Below are 27,708 nucleotides of genomic sequence, written 5' to 3' on the forward strand. Positions count from 1 at the left end.
ATATATTGTAAATGTTGTACATATGCAAGAATAACTATATAAATAATGAGCAACTGAAACTAGATTTATTTATTTTGGCAGGATCCAGCAAAAAACTAAATGTATTAGTTGTGCATATACCTGTGATATAAACCCCCTCCTGAATAGGGCTATGTTTTTGGGGTCGGTGTATATACCTGTTATATTCACTGTTTATCTGACATGACAATCACAAATTCAGCTTGATCTTGATTGGTCAACTGGTGAATGGTTGTATAATATGTAGAACATATTATAAAATTGTTTTGTTTGTTTGTGTAAATAATTTTGGCAGGATCCAACAAGCTCTGTTCCCAGCCGTTTTTAAGATATATACAGTAAACTAATGACTGTAATTTGTTATATATGTACATTACATGTAATCACTTCTTGTACAGTTCATTTCTTTGCCAAAAAGTTGCAATGTTATGTAAATAAATTTTCAATATTCTATGTTTGTTGTTTGTTTGTCTATTCTATAATTAAAATTGTACACATTTCAAAACATTAAGGCAAATGATTTCATTATTTTATTAAAATACCTTCAATTTATAAACATGTCTGGTTGTTGTGAGCTTAATTACAGACATGATTGTGTCGTCATGTTGAACCATATACATGATTGTGTCGTCATGTTGAACCATATACATGTTTGTGTCGTCATGTTGAACCATATACATGATTGTGTCGTCATGTTGAACCATATACATGATTGTGTCGTCATGTTGAACCATATACATGTTTGTGTCGTCATGTTGAACCATATACATGTTTGTGTCGTCATGTTGAACCATATACATGATTGTGTCGTCATGTTGAACCATATACATGATTGTGTCGTCATGTTGAACCATATACATGTTTGTGTCGTCATGTTGAACCATATACATGTTTGTGTCGTCATGTTGAACCATATACATGATTGTGTCGTCATGTTGAACCATATACATGATTGTGTCGTCATGTTGAACCATATACATGATTGTGTCGTCATGTTGAACCATATACATGTTTGTGTCGTCATGTTGAACCATATACATGATTGTGTCGTCATGTTGAACCATATACATGATTGTGTCGTCATGTTGAACCATATACATGATTGTGTCGTCATGTTGAACCATATACATGTTTGTGTCGTCATGTTGAACCATATACATGATTGTGTCGTCATGTTGAACCATATACATGATTGTGTCGTCATGTTGAACCATATACATGATTGTGTCGTCATGTTGAACCATATACATGATTGTGTCGTCATGTTGAACCATATACATGATTGTGTCGTCATGTTGAACCATATACATGATTGTGTCGTCATGTTGAACCATATACATGTTTGTGTCGTCATGTTGAACCATATACATGTTTGTGTCGTCATGTTGAACCATATACATGATTGTGTCGTCATGTTGAACCATATACATGATTGTGTCGTCATGTTGAACCATATACATGATTGTGTCGTCATGTTGAACCATATACATGATTGTGTCGTCATGTTGAACCATATACATGATTGTGTCGTCATGTTGAACCATATACATGATTGTGTCGTCATGTTGAACCATATACATGTTTGTGTCGTCATGTTGAACCATATACATGTTTGTGTCGTCATGTTGAACCATATACATGTTTGTGTCGTCATGTTGAACCATATACATGATTGTGTCGTCATGTTGAACCATATACATGTTTGTGTCGTCATGTTGAACCATATACATGTTTGTGTCGTCATGTTGAACCATATACATGATTGTGTCGTCATGTTGAACCATATACATGATTGTGTCGTCATGTTGAACCATATACATGTTTGTGTCGTCATGTTGAACCATATACATGTTTGTGTCGTCATGTTGAACCATATACATGTTTGTGTCGTCATGTTGAACCATATACATGATTGTGTCGTCATGTTGAACCATATACATGATTGTGTCGTCATGTTGAACCATATACATGTTTGTGTCGTCATGTTGAACCATATACATGTTTGTGTCGTCATGTTGAACCATATACATGATTGTGTCGTCATGTTGAACCATATACATGTTTGTGTCGTCATGTTGAACCATATACATGTTTGTGTCGTCATGTTGAACCATATACATGATTGTGTCGTCATGTTGAACCATATACATGTTTGTGTCGTCATGTTGAACCATATACATGTTTGTGTCGTCATGTTGAACCATATACATGTTTGTGTCGTCATGTTGAACCATATACATGTTTGTGTCGTCATGTTGAACCATATACATGATTGTGTCGTCATGTTGAACCATATACATGTTTGTGTCGTCATGTTGAACCATATACATGTTTGTGTCGTCATGTTGAACCATATACATGATTGTGTCGTCATGTTGAACCATATACATGATTGTGTCGTCATGTTGAACCATATACATGTTTGTGTCGTCATGTTGAACCATATACATGATTGTGTCGTCATGTTGAACCATATACATGATTGTGTCGTCATGTTGAACCATATACATGTTTGTGTCGTCATGTTGAACCATATACATGTTTGTGTCGTCATGTTGAACCATATACATGATTGTGTCGTCATGTTGAACCATATACATGATTGTGTCGTCATGTTGAACCATATACATGTTTGTGTCGTCATGTTGAACCATATACATGTTTGTGTCGTCATGTTGAACCATATACATGATTGTGTCGTCATGTTGAACCATATACATGATTGTGTCGTCATGTTGAACCATATACATGATTGTGTCGTCATGTTGAACCATATACATGTTTGTGTCGTCATGTTGAACCATATACATGATTGTGTCGTCATGTTGAACCATATACATGATTGTGTCGTCATGTTGAACCATATACATGATTGTGTCGTCATGTTGAACCATATACATGTTTGTGTCGTCATGTTGAACCATATACATGATTGTGTCGTCATGTTGAACCATATACATGATTGTGTCGTCATGTTGAACCATATACATGATTGTGTCGTCATGTTGAACCATATACATGATTGTGTCGTCATGTTGAACCATATACATGATTGTGTCGTCATGTTGAACCATATACATGATTGTGTCGTCATGTTGAACCATATACATGTTTGTGTCGTCATGTTGAACCATATACATGTTTGTGTCGTCATGTTGAACCATATACATGATTGTGTCGTCATGTTGAACCATATACATGATTGTGTCGTCATGTTGAACCATATACATGATTGTGTCGTCATGTTGAACCATATACATGATTGTGTCGTCATGTTGAACCATATACATGATTGTGTCGTCATGTTGAACCATATACATGATTGTGTCGTCATGTTGAACCATATACATGTTTGTGTCGTCATGTTGAACCATATACATGTTTGTGTCGTCATGTTGAACCATATACATGTTTGTGTCGTCATGTTGAACCATATACATGATTGTGTCGTCATGTTGAACCATATACATGTTTGTGTCGTCATGTTGAACCATATACATGTTTGTGTCGTCATGTTGAACCATATACATGATTGTGTCGTCATGTTGAACCATATACATGATTGTGTCGTCATGTTGAACCATATACATGTTTGTGTCGTCATGTTGAACCATATACATGTTTGTGTCGTCATGTTGAACCATATACATGTTTGTGTCGTCATGTTGAACCATATACATGATTGTGTCGTCATGTTGAACCATATACATGATTGTGTCGTCATGTTGAACCATATACATGTTTGTGTCGTCATGTTGAACCATATACATGTTTGTGTCGTCATGTTGAACCATATACATGATTGTGTCGTCATGTTGAACCATATACATGTTTGTGTCGTCATGTTGAACCATATACATGTTTGTGTCGTCATGTTGAACCATATACATGATTGTGTCGTCATGTTGAACCATATACATGTTTGTGTCGTCATGTTGAACCATATACATGTTTGTGTCGTCATGTTGAACCATATACATGTTTGTGTCGTCATGTTGAACCATATACATGTTTGTGTCGTCATGTTGAACCATATACATGATTGTGTCGTCATGTTGAACCATATACATGTTTGTGTCGTCATGTTGAACCATATACATGTTTGTGTCGTCATGTTGAACCATATACATGATTGTGTCGTCATGTTGAACCATATACATGTTTGTGTCGTCATGTTGAACCATATACATGATTGTGTCGTCATGTTGAACCATATACATGTTTGTGTCGTCATGTTGAACCATATACATGATTGTGTCGTCATGTTGAACCATATACATGATTGTGTCGTCATGTTGAACCATATACATGTTTGTGTCGTCATGTTGAACCATATACATGATTGTGTCGTCATGTTGAACCATATACATGTTTGTGTCGTCATGTTGAACCATATACATGTTTGTGTCGTCATGTTGAACCATATACATGATTGTGTCGTCATGTTGAACCATATACATGATTGTGTCGTCATGTTGAACCATATACATGATTGTGTCGTCATGTTGAACCATATACATGTTTGTGTCGTCATGTTGAACCATATACATGTTTGTGTCGTCATGTTGAACCATATACATGTTTGTGTCGTCATGTTGAACCATATACATGATTGTGTCGTCATGTTGAACCATATACATGTTTGTGTCGTCATGTTGAACCATATACATGATTGTGTCGTCATGTTGAACCATATACATGTTTGTGTCGTCATGTTGAACCATATACATGATTGTGTCGTCATGTTGAACCATATACATGATTGTGTCGTCATGTTGAACCATATACATGATTGTGTCGTCATGTTGAACCATATACATGATTGTGTCGTCATGTTGAACCATATACATGATTGTGTCGTCATGTTGAACCATATACATGATTGTGTCGTCATGTTGAACCATATACATGTTTGTGTCGTCATGTTGAACCATATACATGTTTGTGTCGTCATGTTGAACCATATACATGATTGTGTCGTCATGTTGAACCATATACATGATTGTGTCGTCATGTTGAACCATATACATGATTGTGTCGTCATGTTGAACCATATACATGATTGTGTCGTCATGTTGAACCATATACATGATTGTGTCGTCATGTTGAACCATATACATGATTGTGTCGTCATGTTGAACCATATACATGTTTGTGTCGTCATGTTGAACCATATACATGTTTGTGTCGTCATGTTGAACCATATACATGTTTGTGTCGTCATGTTGAACCATATACATGATTGTGTCGTCATGTTGAACCATATACATGTTTGTGTCGTCATGTTGAACCATATACATGTTTGTGTCGTCATGTTGAACCATATACATGATTGTGTCGTCATGTTGAACCATATACATGATTGTGTCGTCATGTTGAACCATATACATGTTTGTGTCGTCATGTTGAACCATATACATGTTTGTGTCGTCATGTTGAACCATATACATGTTTGTGTCGTCATGTTGAACCATATACATGATTGTGTCGTCATGTTGAACCATATACATGATTGTGTCGTCATGTTGAACCATATACATGTTTGTGTCGTCATGTTGAACCATATACATGTTTGTGTCGTCATGTTGAACCATATACATGATTGTGTCGTCATGTTGAACCATATACATGTTTGTGTCGTCATGTTGAACCATATACATGTTTGTGTCGTCATGTTGAACCATATACATGATTGTGTCGTCATGTTGAACCATATACATGTTTGTGTCGTCATGTTGAACCATATACATGTTTGTGTCGTCATGTTGAACCATATACATGTTTGTGTCGTCATGTTGAACCATATACATGTTTGTGTCGTCATGTTGAACCATATACATGATTGTGTCGTCATGTTGAACCATATACATGTTTGTGTCGTCATGTTGAACCATATACATGTTTGTGTCGTCATGTTGAACCATATACATGATTGTGTCGTCATGTTGAACCATATACATGTTTGTGTCGTCATGTTGAACCATATACATGATTGTGTCGTCATGTTGAACCATATACATGTTTGTGTCGTCATGTTGAACCATATACATGATTGTGTCGTCATGTTGAACCATATACATGATTGTGTCGTCATGTTGAACCATATACATGTTTGTGTCGTCATGTTGAACCATATACATGATTGTGTCGTCATGTTGAACCATATACATGTTTGTGTCGTCATGTTGAACCATATACATGTTTGTGTCGTCATGTTGAACCATATACATGATTGTGTCGTCATGTTGAACCATATACATGATTGTGTCGTCATGTTGAACCATATACATGATTGTGTCGTCATGTTGAACCATATACATGTTTGTGTCGTCATGTTGAACCATATACATGTTTGTGTCGTCATGTTGAACCATATACATGTTTGTGTCGTCATGTTGAACCATATACATGATTGTGTCGTCATGTTGAACCATATACATGTTTGTGTCGTCATGTTGAACCATATACATGATTGTGTCGTCATGTTGAACCATATACATGTTTGTGTTATAAATTTATATTTTTATAAATATTAAGAACCGTTTGTTGTATGATAATATAAAACAAACTCCAAATATGTGAGGCAAGCCAATATTTCGAACGTTATTTGTTCATCTTGAATATAATTATATTTTGTAGCAAAGCAAAGTTCTATTGTCATGAAGTCAATACTTTCATCTTCACAAATTCCCATTGAAAAGTTTTCACATTCAAATCAAATGTCCTATAATTCTTATGAAACCTTAAGTTTCAGATACGACAAGTTTTTGTTAAAAAACTGTGGTAGCCGAGTTGTGATGGAGAGATTGCGACCCTGATAGATTTCCGGTAAAAATATCTGGTGAGCATGAAGGTGCATCGGCATTGTGCGAACTTTGGCCTGTCGGAGTCTAAATCGCTGAAGCATTTCAACTGGAAGTTTCTGTAAAGAATAAAAAATGCGTTGACGTTGACATTAAACAAAAAGAAATATGTGTTAGGCAATTTTTCCTGTACCACTCCTGTGGTTTTGAAGTTTACTTCTGAATTTTACGTTTGTTTGAAAGTTTTCAGTTTCGTATTTGAATATTCAAACTATCCAGGAAGCTTCACTCATTCTACACGAGTAATTCCCGAGTCTACTAACAGGTTTAAATCTAGAATGATTTGCTTACTTGTGGCGCAATTTTATTGAAATGCGAGTATTTATGATCCCCTAGAATGGGGCAACCCAAACCAAACGCCATGTGACATCGTACCTGGTGTTTCACACCTGTAAATAACATGAATTATGATTTAAAAAGAAAATATGACGACTTTAAAGGCAAATTTAAGATGCTTTGGATAAATAGTGATATAAACTTTGTCTTCACCTGTAAATAAGATTAATTATGATTTTAAAAAGTTTTCAAGTTTCAATAAACATTTATTTAAAATGGTCATTACAAACAACATATAACAAACAATATTTCAATAAACAACAATTAATATAAGACCATCTTAGGGATCAAAATTAGAGGTAAAACTTGTCTCACAATGACCCCTAAAATAATAAGAATAAAGAAAATTGTACAATAAATTTTGGATAATAGCGATATAAACTTTTTCTTCACCTGTAACAGCTTGAACTTCGACGAGGGCAGCAGTACCATTATCATCCAGAACTCTGAACTTTGACACAGCCTTTGTACCAAAAGATCTGCTCTTTTTTTGCCATAGATTTTTGTAGACATCGCCGATATCAGGTTTTAAACTCATCTAGAAAATAGTTCAAATAAAAGGTAAAGGATATTCTGAGATGTAAAAAAAGTATGAAGCACTTATAGAAATAGGTTCAACTTTACCCTGTGCTTTCCTTCAACTTCTTTCTCAATCATTGGGATGTCTAATATTCCTATAAAAAAAAATGGATCATTAAATAACTTTCTTTCATAAATTATATTGAATAAATAATTTGAATTGCATTTGAAATAAATTTACCTTTAGTTGGTTCTGGAACACCTACTGTAATAACCCTGAAAATTAAAAAGACATTTTTATTTTTAGTTTATGGTGGACTTGATAAATAAAGAAAACAGAACACATTACGGAATATTAAACTTTAACAAAAACTATTCTATTTTTCCTTACCAATATTTTTTACTGATCACATGATTTCTAAACATTGCCTGTAATGTTAATTTCATTTCTTCTGTTTTCGCAAATAGCATCACACCAGTAGTCTCCTTGTCCAGCCTGTGTACCATGTGAAGTGTCAAGTCTTCTTGTTGTCCTGGTAACATTTTAGCCAATCGGGGCAACAGCTCCTCAATATTATTCACAACCCCTGGTCCTCCTGAAATATTAAGATATTAATTTCTTTAATTAATTAATTTTTAGTTGTGTGATAGGTTGGGTATTAAAATATTCCTTTTAAATTCTTCATTCAATCTACTACCGTCTAACTACTGTCACATGAACACGACAGTCTCAATTATTATACAGTAAATTGAATTCATGAGTTGACTTAGTGAATAGTGGGATATACAGAGGGAGGTCTTAACCTGTCCAGAAGATCAAGAAAACAGTACCAGTGACTAAATACTTTTCTGGAAAGTACAGTACTACCTTACTTTAAGATTACATGATGTATTAATGTGAATTTCTTCTGCGCTACAAATACCATGTTTTAAAGCTCTGCCTAAACAGGGAAGAGTGAACACTTTTCCCTGGTCTACAGTATCAAACTAGTTTGACAAAAAAAGTGAGATGTACCCAAATATGGTAGTGATATGCCTAAATATGGTACAGTAGTGATATGACATCACATTTTTTTGTCGCATAAAGTTTGATAGTATAGACAGAGCTTTATTTCAAGATTAAATGTATTAATGTGAATTTCTTGTTTTACTAAATACTACTGATCGTATAAGTTTATTAAAAAAACAAAGTACCATGACATGGCAATCCATACGGCTTGTCTATTGCAAGAATTTCACCTGATAAAAAAAAGAAAAGAAAGAGTCTGTTGTATAAGTTTGCGAGTAAATATAGAGCATCAACAGTTTGTCATTGCAAGTTGCTAAAATGCAAGATTCATTCACCTTCATTGTAAATTATTCTTGATTTGAGAATACTTGTCACTTTTGCTGGAGGCAACCTCTTTAAATCCGGCACTGTATCTGTGTAAATTTTAAACCCTTTACTGTCAAAGCCAGTATTCTTGCTACTTGTAACTACAGTAAATAAAAGAGAATTTGATTTAAAATGTTAAATGCAGAAATGAAAAATATAGCCATAATGTGTATGTTTAATATTTTTATTTTCTATGAACTTTTGTAAAACTATCACACTTTATTTATTTAAATTGTGAAATTTTAGTAGTTTGTAAATTGAATTGGTACATTTTAGACTTTCATTACCAGTTTCACTTCGTAAACTGTCTCGGACATTCATTGCGGCAGCTTTGGCCGGGGATAGTTCTGATGGTTTTTGTTTTTCTGGATCTTTAATTTTTTTCTTTTCTGTACCATCAAATTTAATGTAAATTGTATTTTCCTCTTCTTCTATTCCTCTGAAGTTGTCATTTATTTTTAAATCATGTGTAGAAATGTTACTATCAGTGAAAATATTTGAGTCTGATGATTCATGATTGTCATTGTTCTGTGGTTTAATTGTCGACCGGACAAATGGGTCTTGGCCCTCTGAAAAAGTTTCTTTAGGCACCCTAAATGGTAGTTTCCTAGGTACAAAAACTACACCTCCGGTACTCAATTGACATCTAGAAAGTACACACGAATTTATATGTGAATTCAAGCGTATAAACACACGAAAGTTACGAAATAAGTTCATTATAATAGGTTGATTACATAAATTACAGAATAAATGTCATTAACAAGTGAAACTGTATGTTTTGTAAAAATTATATTCATAAACTCAATCAGCATTTTTCAGGCCATGGGCGCAGACATATTGAATTACAATGCATTCTGGGAATTATTATTTATGAAAGTTTCTTCTTCTTTTAAGTATGCTAATTATATTATCGGAAATTGCAATTAATGTTAGCTTAAAAATATTTGTATGTGTAGTGCAATTATTTTATTGAAAATAAAATAATTTTAAAAAATAATTTTGTTTTTCAAATTTTCATTTTACTAAAGTTTATGAGGATTGGACGTCTGTTGTGAAAACGGTGCAGCACCGCGAAGTGTGGGTAGGCCTAGCCTAAGTTTTACTTTTGTTTATTAACAATGGGTATTTTGGAGAAGATTGCTGAGATCGAGGCAGAAGTAAGTATTGACAAACTTTTTGATATATGTTAAGGACTTTTTTTGTAGTAACAATTAGTTTATTTTTAGCCTAAAAAGTCCATATGATGAGAATGGATGGAGGGCAGCTGTGACGGTGTGTGTGCCGCATGGATTGATCCTTCCATCATGGAGATGAGGATAGGTTAGGCTAGTTAAGTATGAGTGTAGATAGGTGTCACAGGTAGAGTTTTATGGATCATAAAAAAAAACTTATCAAATACATCCTAATATTTGTACAAATATTAATCTTTTAAGACTTTATTTATGTTTAATACGATTCGTAAGAATACTGTTTAGTTTTGGATAATTATTAATAATAATATTAAAACTTTTTTATCTGGTTTTGCTCCATAATAATGCCAAATTCAAAGTAAGCAGAGTTTGTGTTAACTGTGTAATGCTTTACTCCAATTAAAATATCATAATTAGACTCTTCTTCACTACACTATCAATTATTCTTTTCAGATGGCTCGAACTCAGCGAAATAAAGCAACAAGCAGTCATTTAGGTTTACTTAAAGCACGTCTTGCCAAACTGAGAAGGGAATTAATTACACCAAAAGGCGGCTCTGGTCCAGCTGGTGAAGGTAAGGAAATATCATGCTATACAGTACGTACAGCTATATCAACAACAAACAACTTATGACGTGCATATAATATATATGGCTAGCAATAATTTAATGAATCAAGTAAAATCATCCTATATTTCAATAAAAAACATAAGAATGTAACAAAGCATATGCAGGGCAAAACAACAAATACAAAACACTTAAAATAAGAAGGTTAAAATAGTAGAAAACACATCCAAAAGGCATAAAATTCAAATTGTTTATGTTGTGTATATTTAATTATATATTTTTTTTTATTCTTTAGGTTTTGATGTTGCTAAAACTGGAGATGCTCGAATAGGTTTTGTAGGTTAGTGTAAAATTACCAAATACACAATAATGTAGTTGGATTTGAATTTACAGTACTGTACATAGACAGACAGGCATAGATACAATAACAGACATACTGACGTTGGGGTGCCTGCATGAGGAGGTGGTTTGCAGGTTAAGTGTCAAAATGAATGAACTGAGGAAGCTATTCATTACAAGTTATGCTTTCATTAAGGCTCCTTTATTTAAGTTATTATGCATGATGAGATGGTTGTAACCTAGATTCTTGATTTTCTATGTGAATTTAATTAAATTAGGTTTCCATGTTGTCTCAGAATGAATGAATTAACATACATAATAACTGTTCATTTTGTTGTTTGCTCTAACACAGAAAACCTATTTGCATAATCTTTACATTAAATGTAAAATAATATCCTTTAGGTTTCCCGTCAGTTGGTAAGTCTACACTTCTCAGCAACCTCGCCGGTGTCTACTCAGAGGTTGCAGCTTATGAGTTTACAACACTTACTACAGTGCCTGGTGTCATCAGGTACAAGGGTGCCAAAATACAGGTAATACACACACTCTGTCTCTAATTCCTAAAGCTCTGTCTACATTATCAAACTTTTTGTGATAAAAAAATGTGATTTGCCCATATATAGACATGATGACGTCATATCACTGCCATGTTTGAGCATATACTACCATATTTAGGCACATTTATTATTTATTTACTTTTTTTGATAGTGTAGACAGAGCTTTACAAACAGCTACTCTATCCAATTGCATGTATCTTTAGAATATTTTGTCCCATTGACCAGGTTAATAACTCCCTCTGTATATCCCACAATTCAATTAACTCAACTCATGAATTCAATTTAGTGTATAAGAATTGAGAATGTCATGTTCATGTGTACAGTAGACTTAGATAGAATGAAGATTTGTCTGTTGTCTGTCAATTTTGTGTTGTTTTTACAGTTACTTGATTTGCCAGGTATTATTGAAGGAGCTAAGGATGGTAAAGGTCGTGGTAGACAGGTCATTGCAGGTCAGTAGTAGCATCTATTATTTCTTACCCATTGTTTACTATAGAAATAATGATGTCTAAAATTCTGTTAATTTCACCCTCTCTGGTTTGGCCAAATTTTGTGATACAATACAGTATTTCATTTTTCAAGTTAATACTGGGTTTATAATACTATTCTTTATAATAACACATCATATTATTGAGAAGTGTGTAAAGAAATGATGGAGGTAACCAATACATGATGAATATGTGTTTTTTTTTCTTTCTTGTAGTTGCAAGGACTTGCAGTTTAATATTGATTGTATTAGATGTACTAAAGCCACTCAAACACAAGAAATTGATTGAACATGAGTTGGAAGGCTTTGGAATCAGGTAAGGACATTTGTCAACCTCAACAACGAGCACATTTTAAAATTCGTTTTAGTAGTTTGTAATTAATCCTTTAATAGCTGAATATTTAACCTAATGACCTTGAAAAGCAGAATGTATGAGTTAAAATGACTATAGCGAGGCATTTAATAAAAAGGCAAACTGCCTTAAAATGTGACATGTTTCGAGAAACTATTCTCGTCATCAGGACAGTAAACAACGCCTAGAATGTATGAATTTGAAAAATAGAACTAAATCATAAATATGAAACCAAAGGTATAGTATTTTGGAAACTGCAAACAGCTTTTTTAAAAAGAGCAAAATATATTTTCTTTTTTTGTACATGATTAAATCCAGTTGCATTAATTTTATTTATGATCAGGTTGAATAAGAAGCCTCCTAATATATCGTACCGAAAGAAAGACAAAGGTGGAATAAATCTAACGGCCACATGTGCCCAATCACAACTTGATCTAGACACCGTAAAAAGCATTTTATCAGAATATCGCATCCACAACGCAGATATCACGCTACGTCACGACGCATCAGCAGATGAGTTGATTGACGTAATCGAAGGAAACCGAGCTTACATCCCATGTATATATGTACTTAACAAGATTGATCAAATTTCTATTGAGGTAAATATGATAAATAAATATTAAAATGTTTTGTTAGTCCAGTTTACAAAAGGTATGGGTGTACAAACAAGAGCAAGTTCAGGTTTGAGAGGATTGACATTTAAATTACATATTCCTGTTTCTAGATCTTACATCAATAACAATAATGAATGTTTGATTTAGCATAAGCTTGCTGTTGGTACTGCATTTTTCATACTAGATATATTGCTACCAGTTGATACAGTGAAGTAGGCTATTAAATTAGTTTAGTTTCAGTTTAAGTTGTTTTAAATTTATTTTTTTGTGTCATAGGAACCCTCGGAGCAGTTTTTATTTTATTACTGAGAGGGCCACCCTACTGAAAGAAAACAAAATAAATAAATTAACTACCACTTTTTTTTTTCAGGAACTTGATATCATTTACAAGATCCCACATTGTGTACCAATTTCTGCTCACCACAAATGGAACTTTGATGATTTACTAGAGAAAATTTGGCAGTACCTGACTCTTGTTAGAATGTATGTGTTATTTTCACAGTATTTTACATAGTAATTTTGGTTTTAAGTAACATAGTATAAAACTGACTCCAAATAACGAGAGGCAAGCCATGATACAACGTTTCGATCTTTATTTGATCATCATCAGGAATGATCCAAAAGTCCAAAGGCAGACAATTATAACTACAGTCTATTCATAAGTATGTAAATGAGATATAAACAATTAGCCATGCAGGGTGTTACAAACAATTGATTTTGGTTTTATATTTGGTTTTATAATTTTTTTTTTTTAAATAATTTTAGTTTTTTCAAAAATTTCAAAAATAATTTTTAGTCTCAAAAGTTTTTGAGACGATAAAAACAACTCACTGTTCATTTTTTTAAACAATAGACTGATAATAATTAATAGTTTATTGTGATGTCACTTTTATCATTATAGCTACACAAAACCAAAGGGACAGTTACCGGACTATGAAGCACCAGTGGTGTTAAAAACTGACCAGACAACAGTGGAAGATTTCTGCAACAATCTACACAAATCTATTTTAAAAGAACTGAAATAGTAAGTTTGATGTTTATCGGTGAATTCCTAGTTTCTGTAGCAAACAAATGTAATATGGTTGGCAAGCTCTGTATACACCATCAAACTTTATGTGTCAAAAAAATGTGATGTGCCCATATATGACATCATATCACTACCATATTTGGGCACACTTTTTTGTCAAACTAGTTTGATAATGTAGACTGGGCTTTAGTATGGAGATCTTTATTAATTTTAATCATTTTGTTTTGCAGTCAAATATTATGATGTCTTATAGTAATTTTAATAATTTTCTTTCACAGTGCGTTAGTATGGGGGTCGTCAGTTAAACACAATCCACAGAAGGTCGGCAGAGAACATGAACTTAATGACGAGGATGTTATACAGATTGTAAAAAGGTAAGTATTTTAAAAACAGTAAATAAATCCTTGTTGCCTTAACATTTGTTTGTCATCAGTTCGCCCCTTAAATGACAATTAAGAATTATCTTATCTCATCTTATTTTCACAAATTTAAAAGTAAGCTACCAGAATAAATTGACTCTAATTAAAGATTTGTTTTCAACAAATATAAAACATTTTCCAAGTAGTAATCAATAATAATGTTTTAATCTCTTTTTGTTTTGACAGAATTTAGTTATTAATATCCAGCAAGCAGTGTCAATTCAAAGTCACTATATATCAAGACTCAACTTTACAATACGGGAGATGTGATATAGAAGCTACATTGAGAAGTTGAACAAGGATTTAATTTAAATTATTGTACTGTACCACTCGAGTAAAATAATGTGTACGATATATTAAATATGATTTTCAACAAGTATTATATTACTTTAATGTGGTTACTGAAACTTGCAGTGATTTTGAATTATTTTGAAATTTTATCTGTAAGTAGGAGGATTTAAAGAATGTAACTATATTAAACGTTGTTATTGATATTCAGTATTGTACCTGACAATGTTAACAATAAAATAAATAACACAAATATCTTTATGAATTGTCATTTATTTCTATTATTTAAGGAAAAATGTAGTAGTAGTAGTATATTATACATACTGCTGTGTACTATTACAGCATTAATCCAAAATATATAGCACATTAATTATTAATATTATTATTTTACATTTTGACAATAAAGAGATATGTAATTGTCCTAGAACCACTTTCTAGTACACTTTTAAATAAATTAAAAGTTTGAGAACTTTTTCGACATAACTTTTTGGTCTATGTATGACAATGAATTTTGGGTATTTCTTTAGGGAATGTATATAAAAAAGTAAGCAGATTTTGATCTTCTAAAACCTGTTCTCAGTGAGATTTATTAGGAAATACAGAAATAAAAGCCAAAATATGTAATTTCATAATTTATTTATAAAATGGTGAGATATAGAAAGATAAATATATAGAGCGCCCCCTTTTTCGATACTTACGTGACCTTTTGAACTTGCTCGATGACAACATGCAACGAAAATTAGAATTGTTATGATGATGACTAAAGTTTATGTTATTCAAAAAATGAACAAACGCAGATAGATTTGCAATATGTCGCTGTTCAGAAGCAAACCTAAAACCTTAAAGGTTAGGGTTATGACTATGGATGCTGAACTGGAGTTTTGCATAGATGTAAGTAAATAATTAAGATAAGAAACTAGACGTCAGCCAGGCAGGAAGATAGCCTGGCTGCTGAGAAAGAAAGCAGGGAAGGGAGGAAGGAAGCCCGGAATGTGCCACTTCAAATATGGGATTTACCTTCCTTCTAGGCCTAGGTTAGCCTAGAATTCCCCCGTGAGGTTTACACGAACAATGAGTGAAATGGGAAATTATGTTTCTGTTAATATTCATCTTTGAATCCATTGGAGAGGAATATTATTAGTTTAAAATATTAAATATATTTTGATTTGTTCAAAATTAAAATTAATTTTGTTTTAATGTATGTAGTGTACAGCTACAGGTCGCCAGCTTTTTGATCTTGTGTGTCGGACACAAGGACTGAGGGAAACTTGGTATTTTGGACTGCAATATGTGGACAAGAAAGGCTATCAAGCATGGCTAAAAATGGACAAAAAGGTACGACATACTCTACTACTAAATTACTTACTGGCTACTTTAATATTATTAGACATTCTCATGAGCTTTTTGTTCTTTTTAGTTATCCGCTTGGTAGAGCGGATAACTCCTTGTTACTGTATGGGATCAATATTTTTTGGTTATCCGCAACTTAGTTGCAGGATAACCCATGTGATTGTAAATATCTTTTTTTTCATCATCTTTGTTCTTCTTTCTTTCCCGGAATTTTGTTGCACGCATATCTCTCACCCTTGTCAACATAAGATTGTATAACTTTGTCATAAGATTGATCTGTAGCTGTAGATGTGCAGGAAACTTCGTTATAAGACGTTAGAGTCGCGTAGCGTAAGTTACGCACGATTTTATGAATTTCAATGTTTGGTCATAGATTATAAACCAAAAGTCATTTTGTATTGACACTTGGTGAAAATTTAAGTCATATCAAGGGCAAACTTTCTATGGATTAAAAATGACATGTTTCACAAGAAGTTACGCGCGCACGCGCATTTAAAATTTAAAAATGCGCAAAATTAATTTCTAATCAACTTTCTACGCTGATCATGACATTTTAAACATGTCAAAAATTCCCACTCGCGCGAAAAAAATTACGCGTAAGGTGCGCACGGAGCATGAAAATCATGTGTTTTTTTCTTGAATTATGATTTTACAGCCTTTCTTAGTCATTTTAAAAAAGATTTACATCATTTCAAATTAAAATGACGTCATACGAACACGTTGATTTAGACCATTTGCGCGCGTTTTAGTTGCAAAAGTGACAACAAATTGTCAAAATTAAGCCTATTTTTAATCTATTATAGCTCCTCAGGATCATCCACGACCCCCAATTTTTTTAATTTAATATGTAAGCAGATATGTTGTAGATATGAATTCATGCAGAACCTTTACCACTCGGATGTTATGACGTCATCGTATGGCCACACGAATGTAAAATATAGGATTTTTTACTCTTTCGTTATTGCTCATCAAATTCAACAAAGCGCTTCTAGGTTATACGTATTCCATTTCCCCCGAAATTTTAATATTGTCTACGTTAATCAACTATCTTTCATATATATATATATATATATTTTAATTTTTATGACGTCATCATGTCTAAAAACGTAAATAACGTGGGTCACTTATTTTCATCTTTACAGTAAATTTCAATCTGTTATAGCTCGTCAGAATAAAAAGTGATAATCATGATTAAAACGTTTTCTGGAAGCTATTGGATTGTAGATACGAATTGATGTGAATATTTTGCCAATCAGATGTTGTGACGTCATCATATGGCCAGTTGAATTCAAAAAGTCATATTTTCATCTCTTGCGTAAAAGTTCATTGCGTTTAAACGAGAGCGCATCTCACTTTTACGTGCCCAAAATTCTTCAAATTTGTTTTAATGTAAATTTTTAGATAATTATCTTCTAAAATTGTTATCTTTATATGTCAATTTGATGACGTCATCGTGTTAAAAATTGGATTTAAAAGATGGGTCTCGTAACTTTGTCTATGCTACACTGTATATAACATATACAGTTTATTCTGTAAAATACTGTAATATGGTGTATGCTACATAATAGGTACAATTCAGCACTGTAAACATATTTATTTCATGTCATAGGATGGCATATTAATTGTCGAGGTTCATATAGTTAAGTATGTGCATGTTGCGTTTGCGCGGATAACCCGAACTCGTCAAAGTGACGAGTTCAAATCTAGTTTTCTGTATTATTCTTGGATCCTTCCTTCCTTTTTGTGAGTCGCGTTTCTCTAAAATGTGTAAACATAACATTTCATAACTTTGACAACATATGGGCATTTACGTGAAGTTGTGCACCTCCTATTTTTGAATGACGTCATAGTTGCGCAACGTGACTTACGCGCAATTTTATGAATTTCAATGATTGATTATAGATTAAAAACCAAAAGTCATTTAGTATTGACACTTTGACAAAATTTAAGTCATATCAGGGGCAAACTTTCTACGGATTAAAAATGGCATGTTTCACAAGAAGTTACGCGCGCACGCGCATTTAAAATTTCAAAATGCGCAAAATTAATTTCTAATCAACTTTTTATGCGTTTCTTGTCATTTTGAGCATGTCAAAAATTCCCACGGGCGCGCAATTTTTTACGCACGCGGTGCGCACGTAGCGTTAAAAACATATTTTTTTCTCTTGAATTATATTTTTCAAGTCTTTCCTAGTAATTTTGAAAACAATTTAGACCTTTTCCAGTTTAAATAACGCCATACGAACACGTTGAATTAGACAATTCGTGCGCGTTTTTTATGAAAAAGCTTAAAAAATCGTCAAAATTATGTCTTTTTTTAAACAGTCATAGTTTCTAAAGTAAACCGTGAACCGTTTATTTTTATTACAAAATCTAGAAGTTGATGAGTTGTAGATATCGGATCATGCATCGATAAGGCTAAAAAAACATTGTGACGTCATCGTATGGCCACACGAATGTAAAATATAGGATTTTTGTCTCTTTCGTTATTGCTCATCACATTCAATGGAGCGCATCACGCTTATCTGTATTCCTTTTTCGCCTAAATTTATATATTGTGTAGGTCAATCAACTTTCTTTAGCATGAGATAAAAATATTTTAATTTTTATGACGTCATCGTGCCTAAAAATTTTAATTACGTGGGTCATTAATTTCATCTTTACAGTAAATTTTAATCTGTAATAGCTCGTAAGAATAAAATGTGATAATCACGATTAAAACGTTTTCTGGAAGCTATTGGATTGTAGATACGAATTCATGTAAACATGTTGCCAATCGGATGTTGTGACGTCATCATATGGCCAGTTGAATAAAAAAAGTCGTATTTTCATATTTTGCGTAATAGTTCATCACATTTAAAAGGGTGCGCATCTATATTTTACGTATTCAAATTTCTTCTACACGTTAATATGTTGTTCCTGAGATAATTTCCTCCAGAAATTGCTATTTAAGTGTTTCATTTTGATACCGTCGCCATGTTAAAAATTGGAATAAATGGCGGGTCCCGTAATTTCACCTATTCTACACTGTATGTAATATGTATACAGATTATACTCTTTGCATGTATATACTATATGACACAAATTGACAGAATTCAGCACTAACAGCATATCATATTCTTCAGTTTTTCTTCATAATGCCATAATCTTTATCTGTGTGCAATATTCCAACGTATGACGTGCACGTGGCGTTTGTCGTGGTGCGGATAACTAACTCGTCAAAGTGACGAGTTTCATGTCTAGTTTAAGTATTTCCTTTTGTCTGCTTGGTTGACCTTTTAGTTATCAGAGTAAAAAATATTTTATTTATTATTTTTCAAACATATTTATTAAATAGGAATATCAACTTGCTCTTATCTTCATTTTCCATAATTCTTTTTCTTCTATTGTGTTATATTTTCAATCACATACATACTTGAAACATTTTTTTTTTCTATTCAAGGTGACAGAGCAAAATGTATCAAAGGAGAATCCATTACAGTTCTCATTTCTTGCCAAGTTTTATCCAGAAGAGGTATCAGAGGAACTCATCCAGGAAATTACGCAGCACTTGTTCTTTCTTCAAGTAAAGCAGAAAGTCTTAAGAGCCGAGATCTACTGCTCACCAGAAGCGGCAGTCTTGTTAGCTGCATACGCCATTCAAGCTAAGGTTAGAATTATGTTCTTGACGAAGTAATGCAGGTTGAATGGCCTGTGTGTAGAAACTGAAAATGAGGGTACTATAATTGAGACTGTAGACTGTAATCTACAAGTACAGCCTTTGTTGTGGACAGGAAAGTGATAGTTCCAGATACAAGACACATGTTGATACCTTTAGAAGCATGTAGTGAATGCGCATTTGTTTGGTGTTAGCACTCAAATAATTATTTGACACTTAAAGTCAAGCACTTGCATGAAACTTAGAGACACTAAGTTTATTCTATTGTTTAATTTATCATTTTTTGTTTAAATTGTTTCAGTATGGTGATTATGACCCCACGTACCATCGTGTCGGCTTCCTTGCGGAGGAAGAACTTCTTCCGCAAGATGTCATAGAGCAGTACGACATGACACAACAAATGTGGGAAGACAAAATAACGTCATGGTATGCACAGAATGAAGGCATGACCAGGTAGGTAATGTTACATACATACATACATAGTTATTTCATTGTGTTTGTACATACAAACTTATGATAATTGAAATAAAACAAACATCAATCGATCAATCAGTATAAGATTGTATTTTTTTTTTTACACTTGGGATGAGGAAGTTGTGTGTGAATGGAGTACAGAATGAATGAAGACTTTATCATAATGGTAGATAGGGGAGGAGAGCAGTCATGTGTGTGTGTGCGTGCAAAAGTGTGGAGGATTAAAATATTGAAGGGTTTAAAAAATGTGATTCGATTATTTATTGTATAATATACCATTGTCATCATAAGTCTTTTTCTCTTCCAGAGATGAAGCTGAAATGGAATACTTGAAATTTGCTCAAGACCTTGATATGTATGGTGTGAACTATTTTGAAATAACCGTAAGTTACATTCTAATTCTCATATTACAAATATAAACAACTCAAGAGGCAATAGTTTTACATTATTTGCCATGTTTCTTTTATCAATATTTTCATTAAATTGTTTTGAAATTGAAACACACACCATATGGTTAAAAATGCAATATTTCAAAATTATATCAATAGATCAGGATGCAATACAGCATGGACGTTTTTTACTGTAGTAGTTTCTACCATATGATATCAAATGTTATATCTTAATACTCATAATATAATAATTAAATACTTTACTACAATTGTATGGCTAAATTTCATATAAGTTTAAGTTTTAAAAATACTGAAGTTTCAAGAAAAAAAAATGGAATTTAATTTGCAATAATTGATAACAATGAATTGTTCCTTTGAGGAAGTTATTACAATCTAAAGGCATTTCCTGTGAAATCAGACAACATAAGAACTAAAATACAGGGCTGGTAAAGTGATTAGAGGTAACCAGCATTGTGTTATTGTTATCTCAAAAACCACAACAAATGGTGACTCATGGCTAACACACAGTGTAATAGTCAACAATGCAATATTGTTGTATTTTCTAAATTGTTGATCAGTGAGCAATGTTAGATAAAAGAAATTCCTTATGTCGAGTGAGTCTATGAAAACAAGTTTTTGAGCTTATAGGGCTATCAACTTGCTCTCATCTTTTTGTTATTTATGTATGTATATATTTAAAAGGCAAATTACTGAAAAAATGACAATGCTTTGTGTATCATACTATCAGTGGCTGGATCTCAATAGAGATACAAGATAAAATAAGAAAAAAGCTAAATCAAAACGATAAAGTAAAACAGCCACAAAAATTGTTTAGCCATAATATTTGATTGTTCTTTCAATTTTTGTTGTTAGAATGATAAAAAGACACCGTTACAGCTTGGAGTCGATGCCTTTGGACTTCATGTGTACGAAGCAGAGAACAGGTTCCGTCCACAAATCTCTTTTCCCTGGAGTGAAATCGGGGATATCTCATACAGAGATAAAAAAGTAAATGTTTCTATCATGTACATATATTTTGAAGTACTGTTTAGTCCAGTTCAGTACTCTTTTGTCCAAACTGGACTTATACTTAATGGCTGACAGTCTTAAGCTCTGTCTACACTATCAACTTTATGTGACAAAAATGTGATGTGCCCATATATAGACATGATGATGTCATATCACTACCATTTTTGTCAAACTAGTTTGAGAGTGTAGACAGAATTAGATAGAGAAATGAAAAAATGTTAAAATGTTGATTTAAAAATATATTTTTGATTTGTTTTAAATAATAATATTCCACTTTTTTTTAGTTTACTATAAAACCAATTGATAAGAAGTCGTCGGATTTCAGCTTCATTTCACCAAAAAGTAGAAGAAATAAATTGGCAAGTATTCTGGTTTTTTAAATACAATAATTTATCAGCAAAATAAATTCCCTAATGAATATTATTTGAATATATACACTATAAAAATAAATAATAACAAATAGAACATAAAGTAATATGATTTAACATAAATAATGGTCAGTAATGGATTGTACAAGTATGATATATGTTTTAAAAATAGAAATAATTACTAAAGAGGATACAAAAACAGAATATTACGAAAAAAAAGTAGAAGATGTATAAACAATTATGACATTTAATGAATAAAGGTGGTGGTTAACCACGAAAGATAAAAATAAATAATAATAAATATGTTTTTTTATTTTTATAGATTTTAGATTTATGCGTAGGAAATCATGAACTGTTTATGTTACGTAGGAAAACAGATTCAATGGAAGTGCAACAAATGAAGACACAAGCAAAAGAAGAAAAAGCCAAACGACAGGTTTGTTTGAGTCAAGTCTAAAGCTCTTTCTACACTATCAAACTTTATGTGACAACAAAATGTGATGTGCCCATATATGGACACGATGATATCATATCACTACCATATTTGGGCATATCACACTTTGTTTCTCAAACTAGTTTGATAGTGTTGACATTTTTTAAAGCATGTCAGATTTGCTGTTTTGTGTCACCCTCATAAAAAATAAATGGTGCTGTTGATTCTATGGCAGCATTAGTGCTCCACTTAATGTCAAAACTAGGTAATAATCTCATTCCTGGTATACCTGATCTAATTCCCCTGTCAAATTTTTCCCTGCCTTATTTAATGTATTTTGCTGTTAACTTGTTTTTGTCTGCACCAGAAGGAGAGTACTCGCATAGTGACTTGTCACTTTTCTACAATCCGCCAGACTGGTGTTAGTTTTCTTGTGTTTGTATTTTTTTATTGCATTATATGTTTTATATGTCTTCTGGAAAATAAATGAATTGAATTGAATTGAATGTAGTTGATCATTTTGCTGACAGTTTTTTGTTCTCGTATAATAGATTGAGAGGAACAAATTAGCGAGAGAAAGGCAGCTGCGAGAACTTGCTGAGAAAGAGAAGGAAGACTTACAGCAGCAATTGCAGGCTTTCCAAGAAGAAGCACTCAATGCTAAAGATGCATTGGTATGTTTACATTATTTTTTCTGTTTCAATCACAACAACTCACCAATTAAAGGATGAATAACAGAGTTTTAGTTTTTACCCATTTGCCACTAGAGCACTGACTGAAGTGGCTTTTTCATCATGGCTTTTGCCCTTTTTTCTGTTTTGTGTTTTGTTGTTGTAGTCTCAGAGCAACACAATTTTCTATGTATTTTAATTTATGCAAATTATATAATAATATAAATGTACTTAAATTATTAACAGAACCCTGGCACTAGGTCAGATTGGAAGGCAAGCGTTTTAGCCACTAGAAAGTCAGGCTATCTGACTGTTGGCCTGACCTGACTTGTTGATTTTTCAGTTGCCTGCTAGATTAGTTATTGGTTCAACTCTTTCAAATGATTTGTAATGCTTTGTTTAGATGCGGTCTGAAGAAGCAGCTGATCTATTAAGTGAAAAGGCTAGAGTGGCTGAAGAGGAGGCTAGACTTCTATCCCAGAAGGCATCACAGGCGCAGCAAGAAATCCAAAGAATAAACATGCAAGTCATTCAGGTACTAATCTGTTAATGCTAGAACAACCGTTCTACAAATTCTCCTAATTTTTGTGTCCGATACTACATTTCTATAAAAATCTATAATTTTTTTTAAAGCTCTGTGTACACTATCAAACGTTATGATGTGCCCATATATAGACATTATGATGTCATATCACTACCATATTTGGTCATATCACTACCATATTTGGGCAAATCAAACTAGTTTCATAGTGTAGACATAACTTAACACCTGAAGTTTTCTGTTTCAAGAGTGAAGAGGAGAAACGTCTTATGGAACAAAAACTACAAGAAGCAAGTGAGATTGCCAGAAGGATCGTAGAGGAATCAGAAATGAGGTATTCATTATTGACTACCGTATTTATTCGAATAAACACCCCACTTTGAATTGAATATACGCCCCGCTTTGAATTGAATATATGCCCCCTCGAAAAAACGCCCCTCATAGAATATCATTTGGAATGAGGTATTCATTATTGACTACCATATCTATTCAAGTGAAACCCCCCCCCCCCCTCTCTCGAATAAACACCCCCTCATAGAATATCATTTGGAATGAGGTATTCATTACTGACTATTTAAAGCTTTTAATAAATTAAAAAATGTTATTACAGTAAGTTTTCCCATTGATATTGTCGGACAAACCTCAAGGAAAAGATGAGTGGAGGAATATTACTTGTGCTTACTTGTTTTTATTTAGAATGGAAATATTAGTAATGTTTTTTATATTTTTAGAATGATCGAAGCAGAGGATCTTAAACAACAGTTAATACAAGCAAGACAAAGTGAGATGATAGCCAAAGAAAAGCTTATTGAGATATCTGTAAGTTTTAAGGATAAAATGAAGCATCGGGTTAAAAAAAAATCGGGTGATTAAAATGATGACTATTAGAATAAAAAAGAATGTTACTTATGTCACTGTTTCCTCTTTTGAAATAATTGTTTGTTTTTGGTTTTTTTAGATACAAGGTTTACCAACCATCGATACAAATCAACTTTTGACCAACGACAACGACACAGAAGTTGAAAAACTTTCAAAAGAAATTGAAAAAGAAAGGTGAGAAAAAAAAATCACTATCAGGTAAAGTTTAGACCAGGTCAAGTTGTTATTTTTAGGCTATGTAATGTTTATGTATTCAAATTTAACTTATTTATCAAACAGAATTGAATACCAGGAAAAGAGTAAGAACTTACAATTGCAATTAAACGGACTTAAATCAGAAATTGAAGAGTTGAAAGTTGAAGAGAAACAAACAAACTGGGATATTATACATAATCAGCTGTTACAGCAGGGAGAGAATAAATATGCAACGTTACAAAAGGTACGCTCATCATTCAAATCAAATCAAATACACTTTATTCATCATCGTTGAAATATAAAGAAATCAGAAAAATAGATTGATAAAGAGATGAAAAGGAAATTAATAAAAACTTGAAATGAGCCTGATAAAAGTGTACCCTAAGTGTACCATTTTTTGTATCCTATAACAAAATTTAAAATAAACTAGTATTTGTAGAAGAAGTGGAAAATGATTATCATCAAAAAATTTATTGAAAAGAAAATACAAGCAGACAGGAAGATAAAGAAATCTATCTGCATAATAAAAAAGAAAGGTAGCATCAATAGAGACATGGGTATCTGTGAACTTAAGCACTGTCTACACTATACTAAAAAAAGTGTGATATGCTCAAATATGGTAGAGATATGCTCAAATATGGTAGTGATATGACATCATCATGTCTATATATGGGCACACCATATGTTTTTGTCACATAAAGTTTGATAGTGTAGACAGTGCTTAATGTATGATGATAGTTTGCTGGTGTAATTTTGAAGCCAGGTGGAAACGCTTAAACTTCAATTATATCAAGATATATTATATCTTTAATAATGAAGAATTTTAATTTCTTTTCTTCAGACAAAAGCGGGAACGACTCAAGATCGTGTTACGTTCTTTGAGGAACTGTGACGGTTTGTAGCAGAGGAAAACCTGACTTGTATCTCATCTCTAAATAATTACAAAGTGCCTATGACTTGCTATGTGCTTATCACGCTACTGTTTGTCTTCCTATATAAATTAAACACCTTTGAACTATGAACTGTGACCTCTGAACTATCCCATGAACCTTGACATTTAGTAATACCTTTGTGTACTTATATTAGTACCTGCAGCTACCTATGTAATCATATATTTCATTTAACCATTTCAAATGGACACATTTATACATATAATCAGTTGAACTCAATTCTATTACATTATAGTTTACTGAAAACAATACAAAAGTCTTGTTTACGTATTTATATAAAGCTTATATATTATGTATTGTAAAGCAATTGTACATTTAAACATTGTATAGACAAAATATAACTACATTTGTAATAGTGTTGACATTTTCATTCATTCACATATAAACAATATTGACAGATGGAACATGGAAGAAATAGATATTTATTTTTTATACTGAATGGAATATACAATTCCAGAACATGTTGTTTAGGCCTTGACTTCATTAGCTTCAATAACTTGACATGATAGATTTATACTATAGCTAAAGCTTTGTCTACACTATCAAACTTTGTGATGTGCCCATATATGGACATGATGATGTCATAGCACTACCATATTTAAGCATATCACTACCATATTTGGGCACATCACATTGTTTTGTCACATATAATAAAGTTTGATAGTGTAGACTGAGCTATTATACCACCTTCCATATATTGTGCAAATACTAATTTAGTTTCATTTATAGTAAAACTATATTCATCTTGACATGAGAAGCAAGACTTTCTATCTAAACTTTGTAAAAGGTAGATTTTGCAACAATGTTGCTCATGAATTAGTAATGAAGCTCATGAATATTATTGAGGCTCATTACTTATTAATATGAGGAATGAATGGTGCACCAATTTTATTAAATTCCGGCCTATGAATAATAAATGAATAATAATTTGAAAAAGTGGTATCATTGGTAAAAATTGAACAAGATATTATTTTAAAAGAAATCGTAATGTCATAAAATTATCTCAAATGATTTAATTTAAACAATAAATGTTTTTTATTTAAATATTAAATAGATTGCCAATATGAATGTGCTAACATGTATGCTAGTTTTACTATTTGTTTAAATTAGTTCATTTAATAATACCTGTATTGTGTAATAATAATTTAATGTTTGTCATGTCGTAGTTAGTTTTTGGGTCAAGAAAATCGAAGACGAGGCCAATTTTTAATATCAATTGTTATGATTTACTCATAGTAGGCAAAAAAGTCTGTAATTTGTGTAATTTTGATAGAATTTGAGATGCTAAGTGACTCACAAACATATCTCTTTTGGAGGTGTTTGAGTCGCTTAGGCTTCGAAGACAATCGATTTAATGTTTGTTATTTTCGAAGTTCTGTTACGTTTTCCTTTGCGTAGTATTGTAATTTATGTTAATGTATTCATAATGTTATGATTGTTAAACTCTGTCTACACTATCAAACTTTATGTGACAAAAAAATGTGATGTGCCCAAATATGGACATGATGATGTCATATCACAACCATATTTAAGCATATCACTACCATATTTGAGAATATCACACTTTTTGATAGTGTAGACAGAGCTTTAATTGATGTATCGTATAATGCAAAATATTGTTATAATAATTGTAGATAGTTATTGAATAGCTGAACCTTTTTGGGTGAGCTGGATTGTTAGATGAGTAAAACAAAAACAGCTTGAAATTGCCTTTCATCTTTTCGTTGCGTCCTAGTGGAAACCAAGCCTAGTGCTTGTTAGATGAGTAAAACCATAGTTGACTATGGTAAAACAACAAACATACCTTCTTTTTTTCGTTGCG

At 32.5% G+C, this 27,708-nt stretch overlaps 3 protein-coding genes across 4 annotated transcripts; 2 read left to right on the top strand and 1 right to left on the bottom strand.

Moving 5' to 3' along the window:
- Positions 1-6,592: 6,592 nt before the first annotated feature.
- LOC144835277 (pseudouridylate synthase RPUSD4, mitochondrial-like) lies at positions 6,593-9,953 on the bottom strand. Its single transcript, XM_078690347.1, has 9 exons — positions 9,399-9,953; positions 9,081-9,212; positions 8,931-8,975; positions 8,128-8,332; positions 7,978-8,012; positions 7,842-7,891; positions 7,611-7,755; positions 7,173-7,270; positions 6,593-6,940 (listed from the first exon to the last, which is right to left on the bottom strand). Exons 1-9 carry the CDS (start codon positions 9,826-9,828, stop codon positions 6,752-6,754), a joined length of 1,329 nt encoding a protein of 442 aa, XP_078546473.1. The 5' UTR covers positions 9,829-9,953; the 3' UTR covers positions 6,593-6,751.
- Positions 9,954-10,121: 168 nt separating this feature from the next.
- On the top strand, positions 10,122-15,210 carry LOC144835278 (developmentally-regulated GTP-binding protein 1). 2 transcript variants are annotated; one of them, XM_078690348.1, is made up of 11 exons: positions 10,122-10,268; positions 10,755-10,875; positions 11,162-11,206; positions 11,608-11,738; positions 12,145-12,214; positions 12,466-12,565; positions 12,945-13,200; positions 13,586-13,698; positions 14,117-14,239; positions 14,521-14,616; positions 14,848-15,210. In XM_078690348.1, the coding sequence occupies exons 1-11, from the start codon at positions 10,230-10,232 to the stop codon at positions 14,852-14,854; spliced, it is 1,101 nt and encodes a 366-aa protein (XP_078546474.1). In that variant the 5' UTR covers positions 10,122-10,229; the 3' UTR covers positions 14,855-15,210. The 2 variants fall into 2 exon arrangements, with proteins under 2 accessions (XP_078546474.1, XP_078546475.1); XM_078690349.1 differs by lacking the exon at positions 14,848-15,210 and having other exon boundaries at positions 10,140-10,268; positions 14,521-14,620.
- A 478-nt stretch (positions 15,211-15,688) lies between these two features.
- LOC144835280 (merlin-like) lies at positions 15,689-27,586 on the top strand. Its single transcript, XM_078690351.1, has 15 exons — positions 15,689-15,840; positions 16,156-16,284; positions 19,742-19,948; positions 20,259-20,410; positions 20,739-20,814; positions 21,694-21,828; positions 22,134-22,208; positions 22,540-22,653; positions 23,202-23,324; positions 23,725-23,856; positions 24,111-24,196; positions 24,594-24,681; positions 24,821-24,915; positions 25,021-25,180; positions 25,778-27,586. The coding sequence occupies exons 1-15, from the start codon at positions 15,760-15,762 to the stop codon at positions 25,826-25,828; spliced, it is 1,704 nt and encodes a 567-aa protein (XP_078546477.1). The 5' UTR covers positions 15,689-15,759; the 3' UTR covers positions 25,829-27,586.
- The last annotated feature ends 122 nt before the right edge of the window (positions 27,587-27,708 follow it).

Source organism: Antedon bifida, chromosome 2 (assembly GCF_963402885.1).
Source record: "Antedon bifida chromosome 2, ecAntBifi1.1, whole genome shotgun sequence".
In the NCBI taxonomy this organism is placed as follows: domain Eukaryota; kingdom Metazoa; phylum Echinodermata; class Crinoidea; order Comatulida; family Antedonidae; genus Antedon; species Antedon bifida.